This window comes from Cupressus sempervirens, chromosome 3 (genome assembly GCF_028749045.1).
Source record: "Cupressus sempervirens isolate cs-2001-9-10 chromosome 3, ASM2874904v1, whole genome shotgun sequence".
Taxonomy (NCBI): domain Eukaryota; kingdom Viridiplantae; phylum Streptophyta; class Pinopsida; order Cupressales; family Cupressaceae; genus Cupressus; species Cupressus sempervirens.
The window spans coordinates 579,971,549-579,985,037 of NC_143120.1; the positions used below are offsets into that span (position 1 = coordinate 579,971,549).

At 38.5% G+C, this 13,489-nt stretch overlaps 1 protein-coding gene across 2 annotated transcripts in view; it reads left to right on the forward strand.

The window, feature by feature from the left end:
• The window catches only part of LOC149567752 (glutathione S-transferase 2-like), a 227,971-nt gene that overhangs the window by 27,083 nt on the left and 187,399 nt on the right, over positions 1-13,489 (forward strand). For both annotated transcript variants that reach the window (XM_089821011.1, XM_089821012.1), the window contains exons 3-5: positions 8,634-8,690; positions 8,858-8,943; positions 9,110-9,178. In XM_089821011.1, the coding sequence (XP_089677137.1) occupies positions 8,634-8,690; positions 8,858-8,943; positions 9,110-9,178 (212 nt within the window). The remainder of the gene's footprint in view (positions 1-8,633; positions 8,691-8,857; positions 8,944-9,109; positions 9,179-13,489) is intronic.

The following is a 13,489-nucleotide window of genomic DNA, read 5'->3' on the forward strand; positions in this document are numbered from 1 at the left end:
GGGGACACGACCCAAGAACAGAATGGACACAACAGAAAAGGAAAATTGTATTAACTGAAAAATAAGTTAGTACATTCAGTACAGAGAAAATAAACTTCAAAACCTGCCCTAAGGGCTTACAATAGCATAAATGTGGAGATAATTTCTCCTTTTAGTACCTCCTCTCAAACTCCACTCCGAACTGCCTTTTACAATGCTAGAAATCTCCTTAAATAGACCCCGGAGGGTTAAGGACTAGGAGTACATTCTAGAAAGTGCTAGTAGGCATCCACCGACCAAATAGAAGGTTCCAAAAGCTGCGTTAGAAGTCGGTGCAAATCTAGAAGAATCCAGAAGCGGTAACCGAACTTCTGGGAGGCATAATTTTTGAACCGTAGCTCCGATTGACGAACCGTTTACATTTTCGGAAAGCTCTCGAAGCGCTCTATAGCCCTCTGGACCAGCTTCGCTTGTCCCCCATTTTTTGGCCCTTTTTGAGGTCATTTAATGCCCCTAACCTGACTTTGAAGCATTCTTAGGAGGTCTCCAAAATCCGAAAAACTGCAATAACTTTCAAACCGTAGGGCCTTTTGACCTGATTCTTTTTCTGGAATGCTCTAAATTACAATTACATTCATCTGGCCAATTCACACCTTCTAGTTCATCAAAATGATGGCCCAATTACATGCCTCTATTTTTTCGGGATTTTCTAGCACACTGATAGTGGAACTGTGAGAGTTGGAACCTTTATTTGACCCAAATGGGTATCCAAAAATGAAAGCACATGAAATAGAAACTAAGTCTAAGTACATTTTTTTGGGTGACACAAGATTGCCCTTATACCTCTGGATGCTCCTGCATCAGACACCCAGGGTAGATTGAAAAGTGACCCTGTCACTTTATGAATGGTAGAGGAAATCCCAAATGGGAAACCTTAGCTGCTGAAATCCAAGTTGAGTCCTCGATCGGTCGTCCTTTCCATTTGACCAAATACTCTTCATATTGCCTGTTTCTGGTACTCCTACCCACACGATGATCTAGAATGTCTTCTATCTCCTCCTTCTTAGAAGCAGGAATTGGACATGGCTCTAACACCAGCTCCTCATCTGCACCATCATCATGATACTCTGTTAAATCTGCAATGTTGAAAATGGGAGAAATATGAATACCATCTGGCAGCTCCACCTCATATGCATTTCCTGAGTCACGTTTCTTCAAAACTTTGCAGGGGCCAAATTTCTTCATTTTCAGCTTGTTGTAAGTACTGGCTGGAAATCTTTCCTTTCGTAAGTGCACCATGACTAGATCTCCTACTTGGAATTCCTTATGTCTTCTCCTTTGATAAGCCCTAGCTTTATACTCTTGATTCATCTTGGTAATGTGTGCCTGAACCTCCTCATGTAGACGCTTGATATGTTCAGCAAATTCTTCCGCTTCAACACTTGTCCTCTCCCCTTGCTTTATCTTCCTCAATTCTGGTGCAGTCCTTGGGCTATTCCCATATACAATTTGGAATGGTGATTTTCCAGTACTCCTATTTATAGAGTTATTGTAAGCAAACTCTGCTTGTAGTAGAATCAAATCCCATCCCTTGGGCTTATCCCCAACTAAACATCTCAGCAAATTGCCTAGACTTTTGTTTACCACTTTTGTTTGGCCGTTAGTTTGTGGGTGATGCGTGGAACTGAATTTCAAGTCCATTCTCAACTTTTTCCACAATGTCCTCCAGAAATACCCCACAAATTTAGTGTCTCTGTCAGAAACTATGCTCCTTGGAAGACCATGTAGTCTTACCACCTCTTTGAAAAACAAGTCTGCAATATGGACAGCATCATGAGTTTTGTGGCATGGAATGAAATGTGCCATTTTGGAGAACCTATCAACCACCACGAATACTGAGTCATTACCCCTTTGTGTCCTTGGCAATCCAAGAACAAAATCCATACTTATGTCCTCCCATGGCCTTGATGGAACAGGCAATGGCTGATATAGGCCAGTATTGTGACTAAACCCCTTGTCAACTTGACAAACCTGGCAACTCTGTACAAACTTCTTCACATCCTGTGAAATTTGAGGCAAAAAATAATGTTCTCTAAGAATGGCAATGGCCTTATCTCGACCAAAATGTCCTGCCATCCCTCCACTGTGTTTCTCCTTAATCAGATTTTCCCTCATGGAACTCCTTGGAATGCACAATTGACTACCTTTGAACAACATGCCATCCTGAATCAAATAGTCTAACCACTTGGTTCTATCTACAGCAACAGGTTCTTTACAAGATTTTCATGCTTCAGCAAAATCAGGATCCTCGGGGTACAAATTCTGGAGTTCATCAAAACTAACTACTTCAACCAGCATTACTTCTTGGCTTAATACAGCCCCAATAGCGCTGCCACTAGCATCACAATCCACCTGGAACACTTTTCTAAAATCTGGAAGTGCCAACACAAGCTATTCTGTCACCTTCTTCTTCAGCAATTAAAAACTTCTTGCAGCTGCTGCAGTCCATTTGAACTCATTTCTATCCCCTCGTATTGTATCAGTTAGGGGTGCACATATGCCACTAAAATTCTTAATAAACTTCCTGTAAAAACTAACTAGACCATGAAATGATCTTACCTCAGTAGCAGACCTTGGAGTAGGCCATTCCAAGATGGCTTTTACCTTCTCTGGATCCATTTTGAGACCTTCAGGTGATATAACAAACCCCAAATAGACTAACTCCCTTTTTGCAAAGATATACTTCTTCAGATTAATTAACAGTTTCTCTTCCCTTAGCCTTTCAAGGACACTACAAATATGCAATAAATGTTCTTCCAAAGTCTTGCTGAAAATTAAAATATCATCCAAATAAACAATAACAAATTTTCCCAAGAACTTCTTAAGTACCTCATTCATGAGCCGCATGAAGGTGCTTGGGGCGTTCGTCAATCCAAAGGGCATGACTAACCACTCATAAAGACCCTCCTTGGTCTTGAAGGCTGTTTTCCACTCATCTCCTTCTCGAATCCGTATCTGGTGATAACCACTCTTCAGATCTATCTTTGTGAAGTACTGAGCTCCACTCAAGCAGTCCATAAGATCATCCATCCTTGGCAAAGGAAACCGGTACTTGATGGTTATCCTATTTATAGCTCGAGAATCTGTACACATCCTCCACTCTCCATCCTTTTTTGGTGCGAGTACTGCAGGTACTGCACATGGACTCAGACTCTCTCGAATCAAATCCTTCCTCAGTAGCTCCTGAACTTGTCTGTTTAGCTCCTCTGTTTCAGTAGGAGTCATCCTGTGAGCAGCCTTGTTAGGCAAACTAGCTCGTGGAATCAGATCTATCTGATGACTGATTTGCCTTACTGGTGGCAATCCATCTGGAACATTATTAGAGATAATATCTCCAAACTCCCCTAGTAAATCTGAAACTTCAAGTGGTATTTCACTACTACCTTCTTTATCTTTCCTAGGAATCAAAGCATAGCACATATGCTGATGTTTCATGCCATCTAAAAACTTCCTTTCATCAACAAGACAAATCCTAGCACTGCTACATACCTTTTCACCTTCCTTTTTCATGGGCTTCAATTTGTGGCAAACTCCATCCTTTGTCAGAGAGTATGTGTTTGCATGTCCATCATGTATTGCATGTCTATCAAACTGCCATGGTCTACCCAGCAATAGATGGCAAACATCTATTGAAATAACATCATAGAGAACTTCATCATGGTAACTCCCAATTTTGAATTTCACTAAACATTGTTCACTTACCAGGACCTTATGATCATCTTTTACTCAAGCAATCCGATAGGGCTGGGGATGTTTCTCCCTCTTGAGCTTTAGCTTAGAGACCATCTCTTCTGATACCAAGTTATCAGTGCTACCACCATCAATGATCACATCACAACATTTATCCTCACACTTGCATCTGGTACGGAACAGACTCCTCCGTTGTCCTGGTTCAATCTCACCACTTAGCAGGACTCTTTCATTTACCAAGGTCTCTCCTCTTTCTGCACCCTCTGAATGTGATGATTGTGCATTCTCATCCACATGAGCAACCCTAGCTTGGCCCTCAGCTCTCCTATCTGTCCTTCCTTGTCGTTGAGGGCATTCAAAGGCACGATGACCTTCTTCATTGCAAGTACCACGGAAGCCTCCTCTTCCTTGTCCACGTCCTCTACCTCTTCCTCTCTGATTTACAAAGTCTTGATCATGGGAGCGGTTGAAACCCTCATTCCTCTAGTTCCTGCTAGTACCCACATCTTCATTTTTCTTTTGGGTTTCATTGCGGCCTCCAGATGATCTACCGCTTCCCCTTCCTCCTTGACTGCGCCCTCTTTGTCTTCCTTCAAACCTTTTATTTAGCTTCTCTTCAACTCGTAGGGCAAACTGGTATGCCTCTTCAACGCTGGTCATTCTTACCAAACTTAATTCCTCCTGGATGCTAGGTCGCAACCCATTGATATAACGGGCAACCTTCTCCTTATTTGCTTCTGCATGCCCCACTCTAATCAAGAGTCGGTAAAATTCCTCTGTATATTTTTGGACTGATCTTCCTGCTTGCTTTAACCCATGCATCTTCTTAAACAAATCAAGCTCGTAGTCCATAAGAATGAACTGCTTCTTCAATTTGTCCACCATGTGATCCCATCTTGTGATCTTCTCCTTTCCTCTTCTGTTTCTCTCCAATTGAACCTCTTGCCACCAGATTTTGGCATGGCCTTTCAGTTTGGCCTTTGCAAACTTAACCCTATCTGGGTCCCTGATATCCTCATACTCAAAGTATTCTTCCAGTTCATTGATCCAATCGATCAACTCATCTGGTTTCAGATTTCCTGAAAATACACCCACTTCAATTGTGGGTCTTTTCCCAAACTTAGTAATGGCCCTAAAAAGCCTTTCCTCTGCATGATTCAAAACTTTCTCGTCAAAATCCCCTTCTGGTGCAATTTCGTCTTCTTCGTTGTCATCTTCACTTTCATCACCTGCGGCCACAATTGTTCCTCTACGGAGCTCCTCTTGCAATGCTTGTACCTGCCTTTGGAGGACTCTAACCTCCTCAGGATTAATAGCTCTGGCCCTTCCGCCACGCTCTCTTCGTGGAGGCATCTTCTTAACTTAAACCCACAACCACACAGTCCTGGTGCAAACTGCCTCACAGTTGGCGCTCTGTCTACACACTCAGGAAAACCAACTCTGATACCACTTGATGGGGACACGACCCAAGAACAGAATGGACACAACAGAAAAGGGAAATTGTATTAACTAAAAAATAAGCTAGTACATTCAGTACAGAGAAAATAAACTTCAAAACCTGCCCTAAGGGCTTATAATAGCATAAATGTGGAGATAATTTCTCCTTTCAGTACCTCCTCTCAAACTCCACTCCAAACTGCCTTTTACAATTCCAGAAATCTCCTTAAATAGACCCCGGAGGGTTAAGGACTAGGAGTACATTCTAGAAAGTGCTAGTAGGCATCCACCGACCAAATAGAAGGTTCCAGAAGCTGCGTTAGAAGTCGGTGCAAATCTAGAAGAATCCAGAAGCGGTAACCGAACTTCCGGGAGGCATAACTTTTGAACCGTAGCTCCGATTGACGAACCGTTTACATTTTTGGAAAGCTCTCGAAGCACTCTATAGCCCTATGGACCAGCTTCGTTCGTCCCCCATTTTTCGGCCCTTTTTGAGGTCATTTAATGCCCCTAACTTGACTTTGAAGCATTCTTAGGAGGTCTCCAAAACTTGAAAAACTGCAATAACTTTCAAACCGTGAGGCCTTTTGACCTGATTCTTTTTTTGAAATGCTCTAAATTACAATTACATTCATCTGGCCAATTCACACCTTCTAGTTCACCAAAATGATGGCCCAATTACATGCTCCTATTTTTTCGAAATTTTCTAGCACACTGATAGTGGAACTGTGAGAGTTGGAACCTTTATTTGACCCAAATGGGTATCCAAAAATGAAAACACATGAAACAGAAACTAAGTCTGAGTACATTTTTTTGGGTGACACAGGATTGCCCTTATACCTTTGGATGCTCCTTCATCAAATAAGAAGAAGAAAGATGGAAAAGAAATGAAACAATCCTAGGGATTGTTCTGAAGGGCCTTGTACTTGGCAAAGCTATCTTGAATGATCACAAGATCGGGAGTCCCTGTACTTTGTACCACTGCATTCACCTTGATAACCATCGTGTTGCGTCTTTTGATAGCCTTTGACTCTCTTTGATGAATTGTCCATTGTCATTCGAAAACTTGATGTGATCAAGCTTTTTCTTGTTCGAGTTGTCATGAATTCTCCTTTGTAGATTGGCAAATTCTAGAATCTCTAACACTTTGAAAATCTTCTTGATGGTATCCAGATGTAAACTCAAAATAACTTTCCACCATCACCTTTAACTATTTTTTGCCTTTTTCTTGAACAAATTGCTTGGCACATTCCCACACGAACTTAGGTTCTCAGACAACCATTGGGAAAATGAAGATAAAATGAATTACCGCTTCTTTGATTTGAAACACGCCTTCTTTACTGGATGTCTTCATTCTTTATAGAAATTCTAGCATATCTTGACTTGCTGCTATTACTGATTTTTACTTATGTGAAAATTCAGTTTCAGATATGCAAAAGATTTCACAAAAAAATGCATGTTCAATTCATTTTTACATTCAAGATATTCTTTTTATTGTAAACAAAAGATGAAAAATAAGCTGAAATGTCCTTTGTATTCATTAACAAAAGATGGGTATAACTGAGATATACATTTGATGAAGTGCTATTGATATGCCAAATGAATCTATGTCTCTCACACAAAGGACTGTAAGAGTAGCCACTGCTGCTTCATTGCTAAGTTCCTATCTATTCTATACAAATGTAATGAACATGGAAAAAAGAAAGAATAGATATGCAAAGGTCATAGGTAACCAGTCATTGTCTGTGCTGAATGATTGGTTAAGCCTCCTCTTGATTGCTCCCTCTTGTCAGCTGCCCCGTGCCTCGTGTCCGAAGCTTCATTTGTGTCTTGCAAGAGAAAAGAGAATGGTTTAGATCAAAAGATCTAAGCAATGATAGTACCTCTCCATGTGCATACTTATCCTATCTTAATGCCATTTTATACATTTGCATAGAAAAAATAGGGGTTTTTTAGCAGATAGATATCATCAGCAAATACATCAGACAGTATCAACCAATATATCAGAAGGTGCCTTGTTAACAAGTAAGGAGTAATGCTACAGCTGTAAGAGCATAACAAAATTATGCTGTTGATAAAAGTAAATGCTAGATGTCTTATCCAATACATTACTCCAGATGCAAAGCAAGATATATGCCAGGCATACTGATTGTCAAATAAACCTTTCAAGAGACAAGTTGAGGGTCTGCAGATTGTTTCCAAAATTTAGCTATGAAATAAAATGAAGCTGTAGAAGAAGAAAAACCCTCATGGGTTTCACGGCAAGAACTTACCTTTTAAAAGAGTTTCAAGAAATTGTCAAAGCTGAATAGGATAAACGGAATGGAAACACTAAAGATGAAATCAACATGAGCATCATTATATCCATGGAGAAGTTTCAGACTTCTACAAAGGGGGGTTTTAATCACGGTGTCAACTTCCTAGTAGCTGATAATGCATAGGAGGAGGAATAATGGTGGAAGCAAGATGCACATAAGTAAAACGTCATATTCAGAAAGATGAGTGAGCAGCAATATTACTTGGATATCAATGGTGGCTTCAGTTTCTTGAAAGAAAATCAGAAGATGGTCAAATATATGCAAAATATAAGTCCGAATGGAAGTATGTTATGGATTTTCAAGTACCCAGAATGAAAAGATGAACAACTGAAAATTCCAGCTCGAGCATTAAAACCCCCAATCATAGTGTTCAGAGAATAGCCTCTGTATGTAGATGATTCAGCACATTTCATAGAATACCCAAAGAAATGGAAAAGCCGCACACAGTAACAAATAGTGAAACCCTCGACATGTGCCAAAAAGAAATTTTTGTTGCTACAAACCCAAGTCGGGTTCAGGACCATCAGAAAAGCCAGAAGTGAAAGAACACCTTCAAGAGTAAGGAGTCACGACAAGCAAGGGAAATGTCATAGTAGCAGCAATGGAAGATAAATATTAAATACCCATCAGTGGGTTTAATTCTGGAAAGAAACCCTAGTTACTGTAAGCTATAAAAGTTTCAGATTTCTTCAATGTCTACAAAAGTTACAGCTGAAATCTCCAAGAAGAACAGGAACCAACAGAAAATATCATGAAAGAAGAGAAACACATGTCAGTTTCAAAGTCTGAAACAACAGTCTTCATAAAGCCATGGCTGTATCTAACATGGGGTTTCAACATATAATGGCGAATGAAGATATTCAGAATACTATATCTGTATAAATGGAGTTTTAAAATTTTACCAACCAGGCCATATTTGACCAAATATAATAATCTTTTATGGTTATTGTCTATGTTAATAATGCCACTAAAATATTATTAACAATTTGACACATTATAGTAGTTAATTTTTTGATGTGCTATAAAATTCCAACAAAAAATATGGTGCACTAATGCAAAATGTAGTTTACTGGTTTACATGCTATTTTCCTATTCTATCATATAAAATTGAGGAGAGCTATGGGTAAGGTTTATTTCTTTTATGTGCAGGGTTACCATATGAGTATAATGCAGTGAATCTTCTGAAAGGCGAACAGTTTAATGAAGGTAGGATGACCAACTGTTAACTATTTCGAAACAATTATTCTCTATGAATGTAGTGATTATGTTGTTCAGGAATAATAATCTTACTATGGACAAGTTAATGCACAAGTATAACTACTGCTGAATGTTTTCAGTATACAAATGATGCAATATTACCATTCTCTATGCAGATTATACAAAATTGAATCCCCTTCAATTTCTTCCAACTTTGGTGGATGGTAATGTGATTGTTTCAGATTCACTTGCCATACTGCTGGTAAGTAGCCAAATCAACATAAGTTGTTAGCTGTTGGTGATACTGTGAGTTTCCATGTTATTATAATAATACTTAGTACGCGTATTTTGACTTTAATAATGCATGTTTCCTTTTCTCATGTAGACATTATAAGAAATACCAACTAATGAAACTTGTTCTCTAACAGTACTTGGAGGACAAGTATCCTGAGCATCCACTTCTCCCAAATGATCCACGCTTAAAAGCAATCAGCTTGCAGGAAAGTGTTTTTCTTATTTACTTTATTTCATATTGCGTAGGTCTTTGTTCTAGTTCTTGTGAATATTTTGATAATCTCTGATTGCATATGGTAAATATCACTTTTTTTTTTTCTTTATTTCACTCATACGCATCTCTAATTGATAACTAGGAAACTACATTCAGCATTTAAAAAAATTATAAGAGATAGGGAAACAAGTAAGGAGCAACATCTCCCGAGCATTTCCCAGAATGGAGATAATGTTTGGAACATTTCATGTATGTAACCAACCAGTTACGGCATACTGGGACACTCATATATCCCAAAACCAATTATTTTACTCTGAAAATGGGCAGGGTAGAACTCACTATTAAGTGTAAAGAAGCAAATAACATATTAAGTTTAAAAAATAGCACCAATTACTAGGTAGTTGTGGGGTACTATTAAATGGGCAATACTTTTATGCATGGGAATGTATCCAAATCGCCTTCCTGTGTTAAAGGCATCCTAGAGTGCCAAGGACAAATAAACATAGGGTGTTAATGTCAGTCATGGTAATGTGAGATATGCCTAGGTATATTGGGTCCCATCTATGTTCTTGATTAGCGTAGGCCTGGTGAGGTCCTAGATGCATTGGAAAAGAAATCAATATAAATAATATAATAAATATTAAATATGTAGTAACTCTGCTCTGGTTACAACTTGGACAACTCCAATTTCACCAATATTTCACACCAATCGGATGGTTTGGCATTTTGACAAACACTTGGCAAATGAACTCTCCAGCAATGTAATTGAAAAAACAAATATATTTTAATGTAGCCAAATGTAAGTTCTGCATGTGTTTAATTCTTTTTTTTCGAATTTGGATATGAAGAGAAATGAAGAATTACAATGCCAAAGAAATAACAATAACAACTTCAACTTCTATAACTCTGAAATGATTGAAATAACAACTATAAGGGTTTTTTCTCTAAATTCAAATAGAATGCATGGAGCCTATCCATTGGCTTCAAATACAATGACTGCAATTATCAGTTGATGTTCACAGCTCCAAAATGGATGACCATTTGTTTGCAAATTCTCCAGCTTGAATGCAGCCACTAAAATCCTGATCTCAAAGCCCAAAACCCATACACAGGGCACCACATACTGATTTGCTGGCCCTTAATTTGTGAAGCAGGCCTTAACTGAATCTCAAAACTCTGTTTGTGCAACCAGAGGCCTTGGGAGTCATGCACAGGCTCTGTAATATAAATCGCAGCCCAAGGAATAAATCGCAGGGGCTCTGTAAATTATTTGCAAAAACAGGATCTTCTAGATGAATGCTGGCCCAAAAGGAAGATCGCTGCTCCTGTTTAGACGTCTGCCGATGCAAAAATGACCAATCGCTGCCACAGGAAAGGCAGACAGCAGCCTCGAATATGCATAGAATTTCACCATTCAAATCGCAGGTGTGATGGATTAATTGCAGCAGCTAATTTTCTTAATTCCCAGACAATTTCTTTCAGCACTAATCTCCTCTTCCAAAGCAACAGTAAAAACAGTCATGTAAGATAATTCAATTAAAATAATTCTCAGACTAACCACAATACCTCAGCTGTAGAAAAGCATAATCAACTTCAAACCCTTATAGTTCAGCAAGGGCACATAAATCAACCATAGGAAACATCACAAAGACAACAAAAAGAAATAATCAATTGAATAATCGGATGCTTTCCATCAACATGAGCTCATATTTATAATCCCCATTGGCACAAAGTTTCCTAAATGCAATTTCACTTAAGAAGCTTCACTAGAACAAAAACATTTTATAACATCATCATAATAAAGTGCTATTATAATAATGAAACTTTTGATAAATAATCAATAAATATGAACCCGTGCAATAAATAGCCCCATCCGATGCAGGTGACAACCAACAGCCAGCGTCACCATCTACATAGCCACTGCCAAATATGGCAACTGCCCAAATTATACTTACTAAAAATATCAAGTCCACAACTAAGACTCCCAAATCACCTCGTTAGCTCAGGGGGTTGCTATAATGAATTGACTCCATCACTTGCAGGAGATCGCAAAAAATGGGGACGTTACAAAAAACTATATTTTCAGTTCAGGTGTTGTTGGTAAAATTGTAAATCAGTTGATGGGCCCCTTTGGGAAGGTTCTTGTTATGTAGCCGACGGGCCCTTCGGTAATTGTCATGTAGCCGACAGACCCTTTCGGGAAGGTTCTTCGGGAAGTATATATACACCATTCAAGATCATTGTAATCATCATCAAAAGCACTATGTAATATCTTTGGCATATGCAAATAATAAAAGGAGTACTGCTGTTCTTGTCTATTGTCTGTGTGTATTAAACTATTTACCCCATGTGGTAAACATTTGGCGCCAATTGAGAGGGCTCGGGAGGAGTCAGTTGCCAGGTTGGCCTCAGAGAGGGCAGCTTGGGAATCCGAGAGGGTAGCCCTGTTAGACAGACAAAGTCAGCTACAAAGGTTGGCAGCAAAAAAGGAACAGTTGGCAGCTGAAAAGGAGCAAGTGACAACAGGAAAGGAGAAAGAGTTGGGGGAAATTGCAGAAATGATGCAATAAGCTCTAGAGCTTCAGATGGAGGCAGAAACAGAACTGGAGGCTAGGAAAGAACAAGTCTACAAGCTACGGGCGGAGTTGAACGAGTTGAGAGCGCGGACGGCCACTACGCTTGGGACGCATCCCTCTGTTTAGTATTTATGTATCGATGTATTTGGGGTTATTTTGAGTTTTGTTGTATTGTCATCCGGAGACATTTTTTCTTTTTGGGGGGGATGATGTTGTCGGTAAAATTGTAAATTAGTCGACGGGCCCCTTCGAGAAGGTTCTTGTTATGTAATCGACGGGCCCTTCGGTAATTGTCATGTAGCCGATGGACCCCTTTGGGAAGTATATATACACCAGCCGAGATCATTGTAATCATCATTAGAAGCACTATGTAATATCTTTGGCATATGTGAATAATAAAAGGAGTACTGCTGTTCTTGTCTATTGTCTGTGTGCATTAAACTATTTACCCCATGCGGTAAACATCAGGTATGGGGATGCATATGGGTTTGCCAGTATGACAATTGTCAATCCTTTTTCATACAGAATATACACACAAATAACCTAAGTTACTGAATCATATCATTTCTTTGACAAATCCGAGTATTGTACGTTTCCAAAATGGAATTTGGAATCTTTACAAATTCGGACAAGGTTCAGTTTTTCCCCTTTTGAATTATTTCTACCTTTGGCTGGCAATTCCAATGCATTTGGCATAGAGTTCAAATTCTTTTCTAACTTATTTACTTGAGAAAGAAACAATGAAAACTGTAATGGAATCATTTGCATTTGTTTTAGCCTTTTTCACTGCCTTTCGTCACCATCAACTACAAACAAAAACCATTGTAGCATGTGTTGGACACAATGAGGACGTGACAAAGAAAAAATGAGAATCGTTGGATGAACAAATATTTTACCGTGGTCGCCGAGAAGGCCATTAAATGAAAGTTAATAAAAACTTCTTACAAAAACATAAGTTTGAAAGCTATATGATCATTTCTTTATTTATTTTTCTTGTTATTTTAAATATATTCTTGTTTATATTTAATTATTAGATTTAAGATTTTAAATGGTATGAAATTTTAGTTTTTATAATTTTTTATCATTTGCATAACAACATAGTTATTATTGCATATACAATCTAATTTATATTTAACTTCATTTATATTGGAAAAATATGAGTGTTTCATATTACATATGAGATGTATAACATAATAATTTAAGTTTGATCTATTAGTTTAATATTTTGGATTTTATTTTTATTTTTATAGGTAAGTGCTAAGTTGTATTTATTATTGTAATATTTTGTATTTTATTTATTTTTAACAAGTGCTACCATATGGGGATAGCACCCTTTATTGCATAAAAGAAACATTACATAGGATAGAAACATAGACGACTCAAGCAATCATGAGTCTGTGAATCAATGCCAAGATCCCATATTAACCTTCCTGTAGCTTTATAGATCAATATGAAAACACATCCTACCACACTGTGAAGCAAGGTGTCCAAATGCAACTCTTCTATAAGTAAGATCCCCGGATCCCAAGTCAACCTAAGAAATACTATTGCACCTACCTATTGCGTTACTCTGAACAAAACTGTGTCAAACCTCAAAGCAATAGTCATGTTAGCTCCTGAATTCCAAATCAACCCATCAACTCGATCTTGGGAGTAGAAATAGGTGTCTAACAACCTATCATTTGTTAGAAATAGGTAATACTGAGAGAGGGGGGTTGAATCAA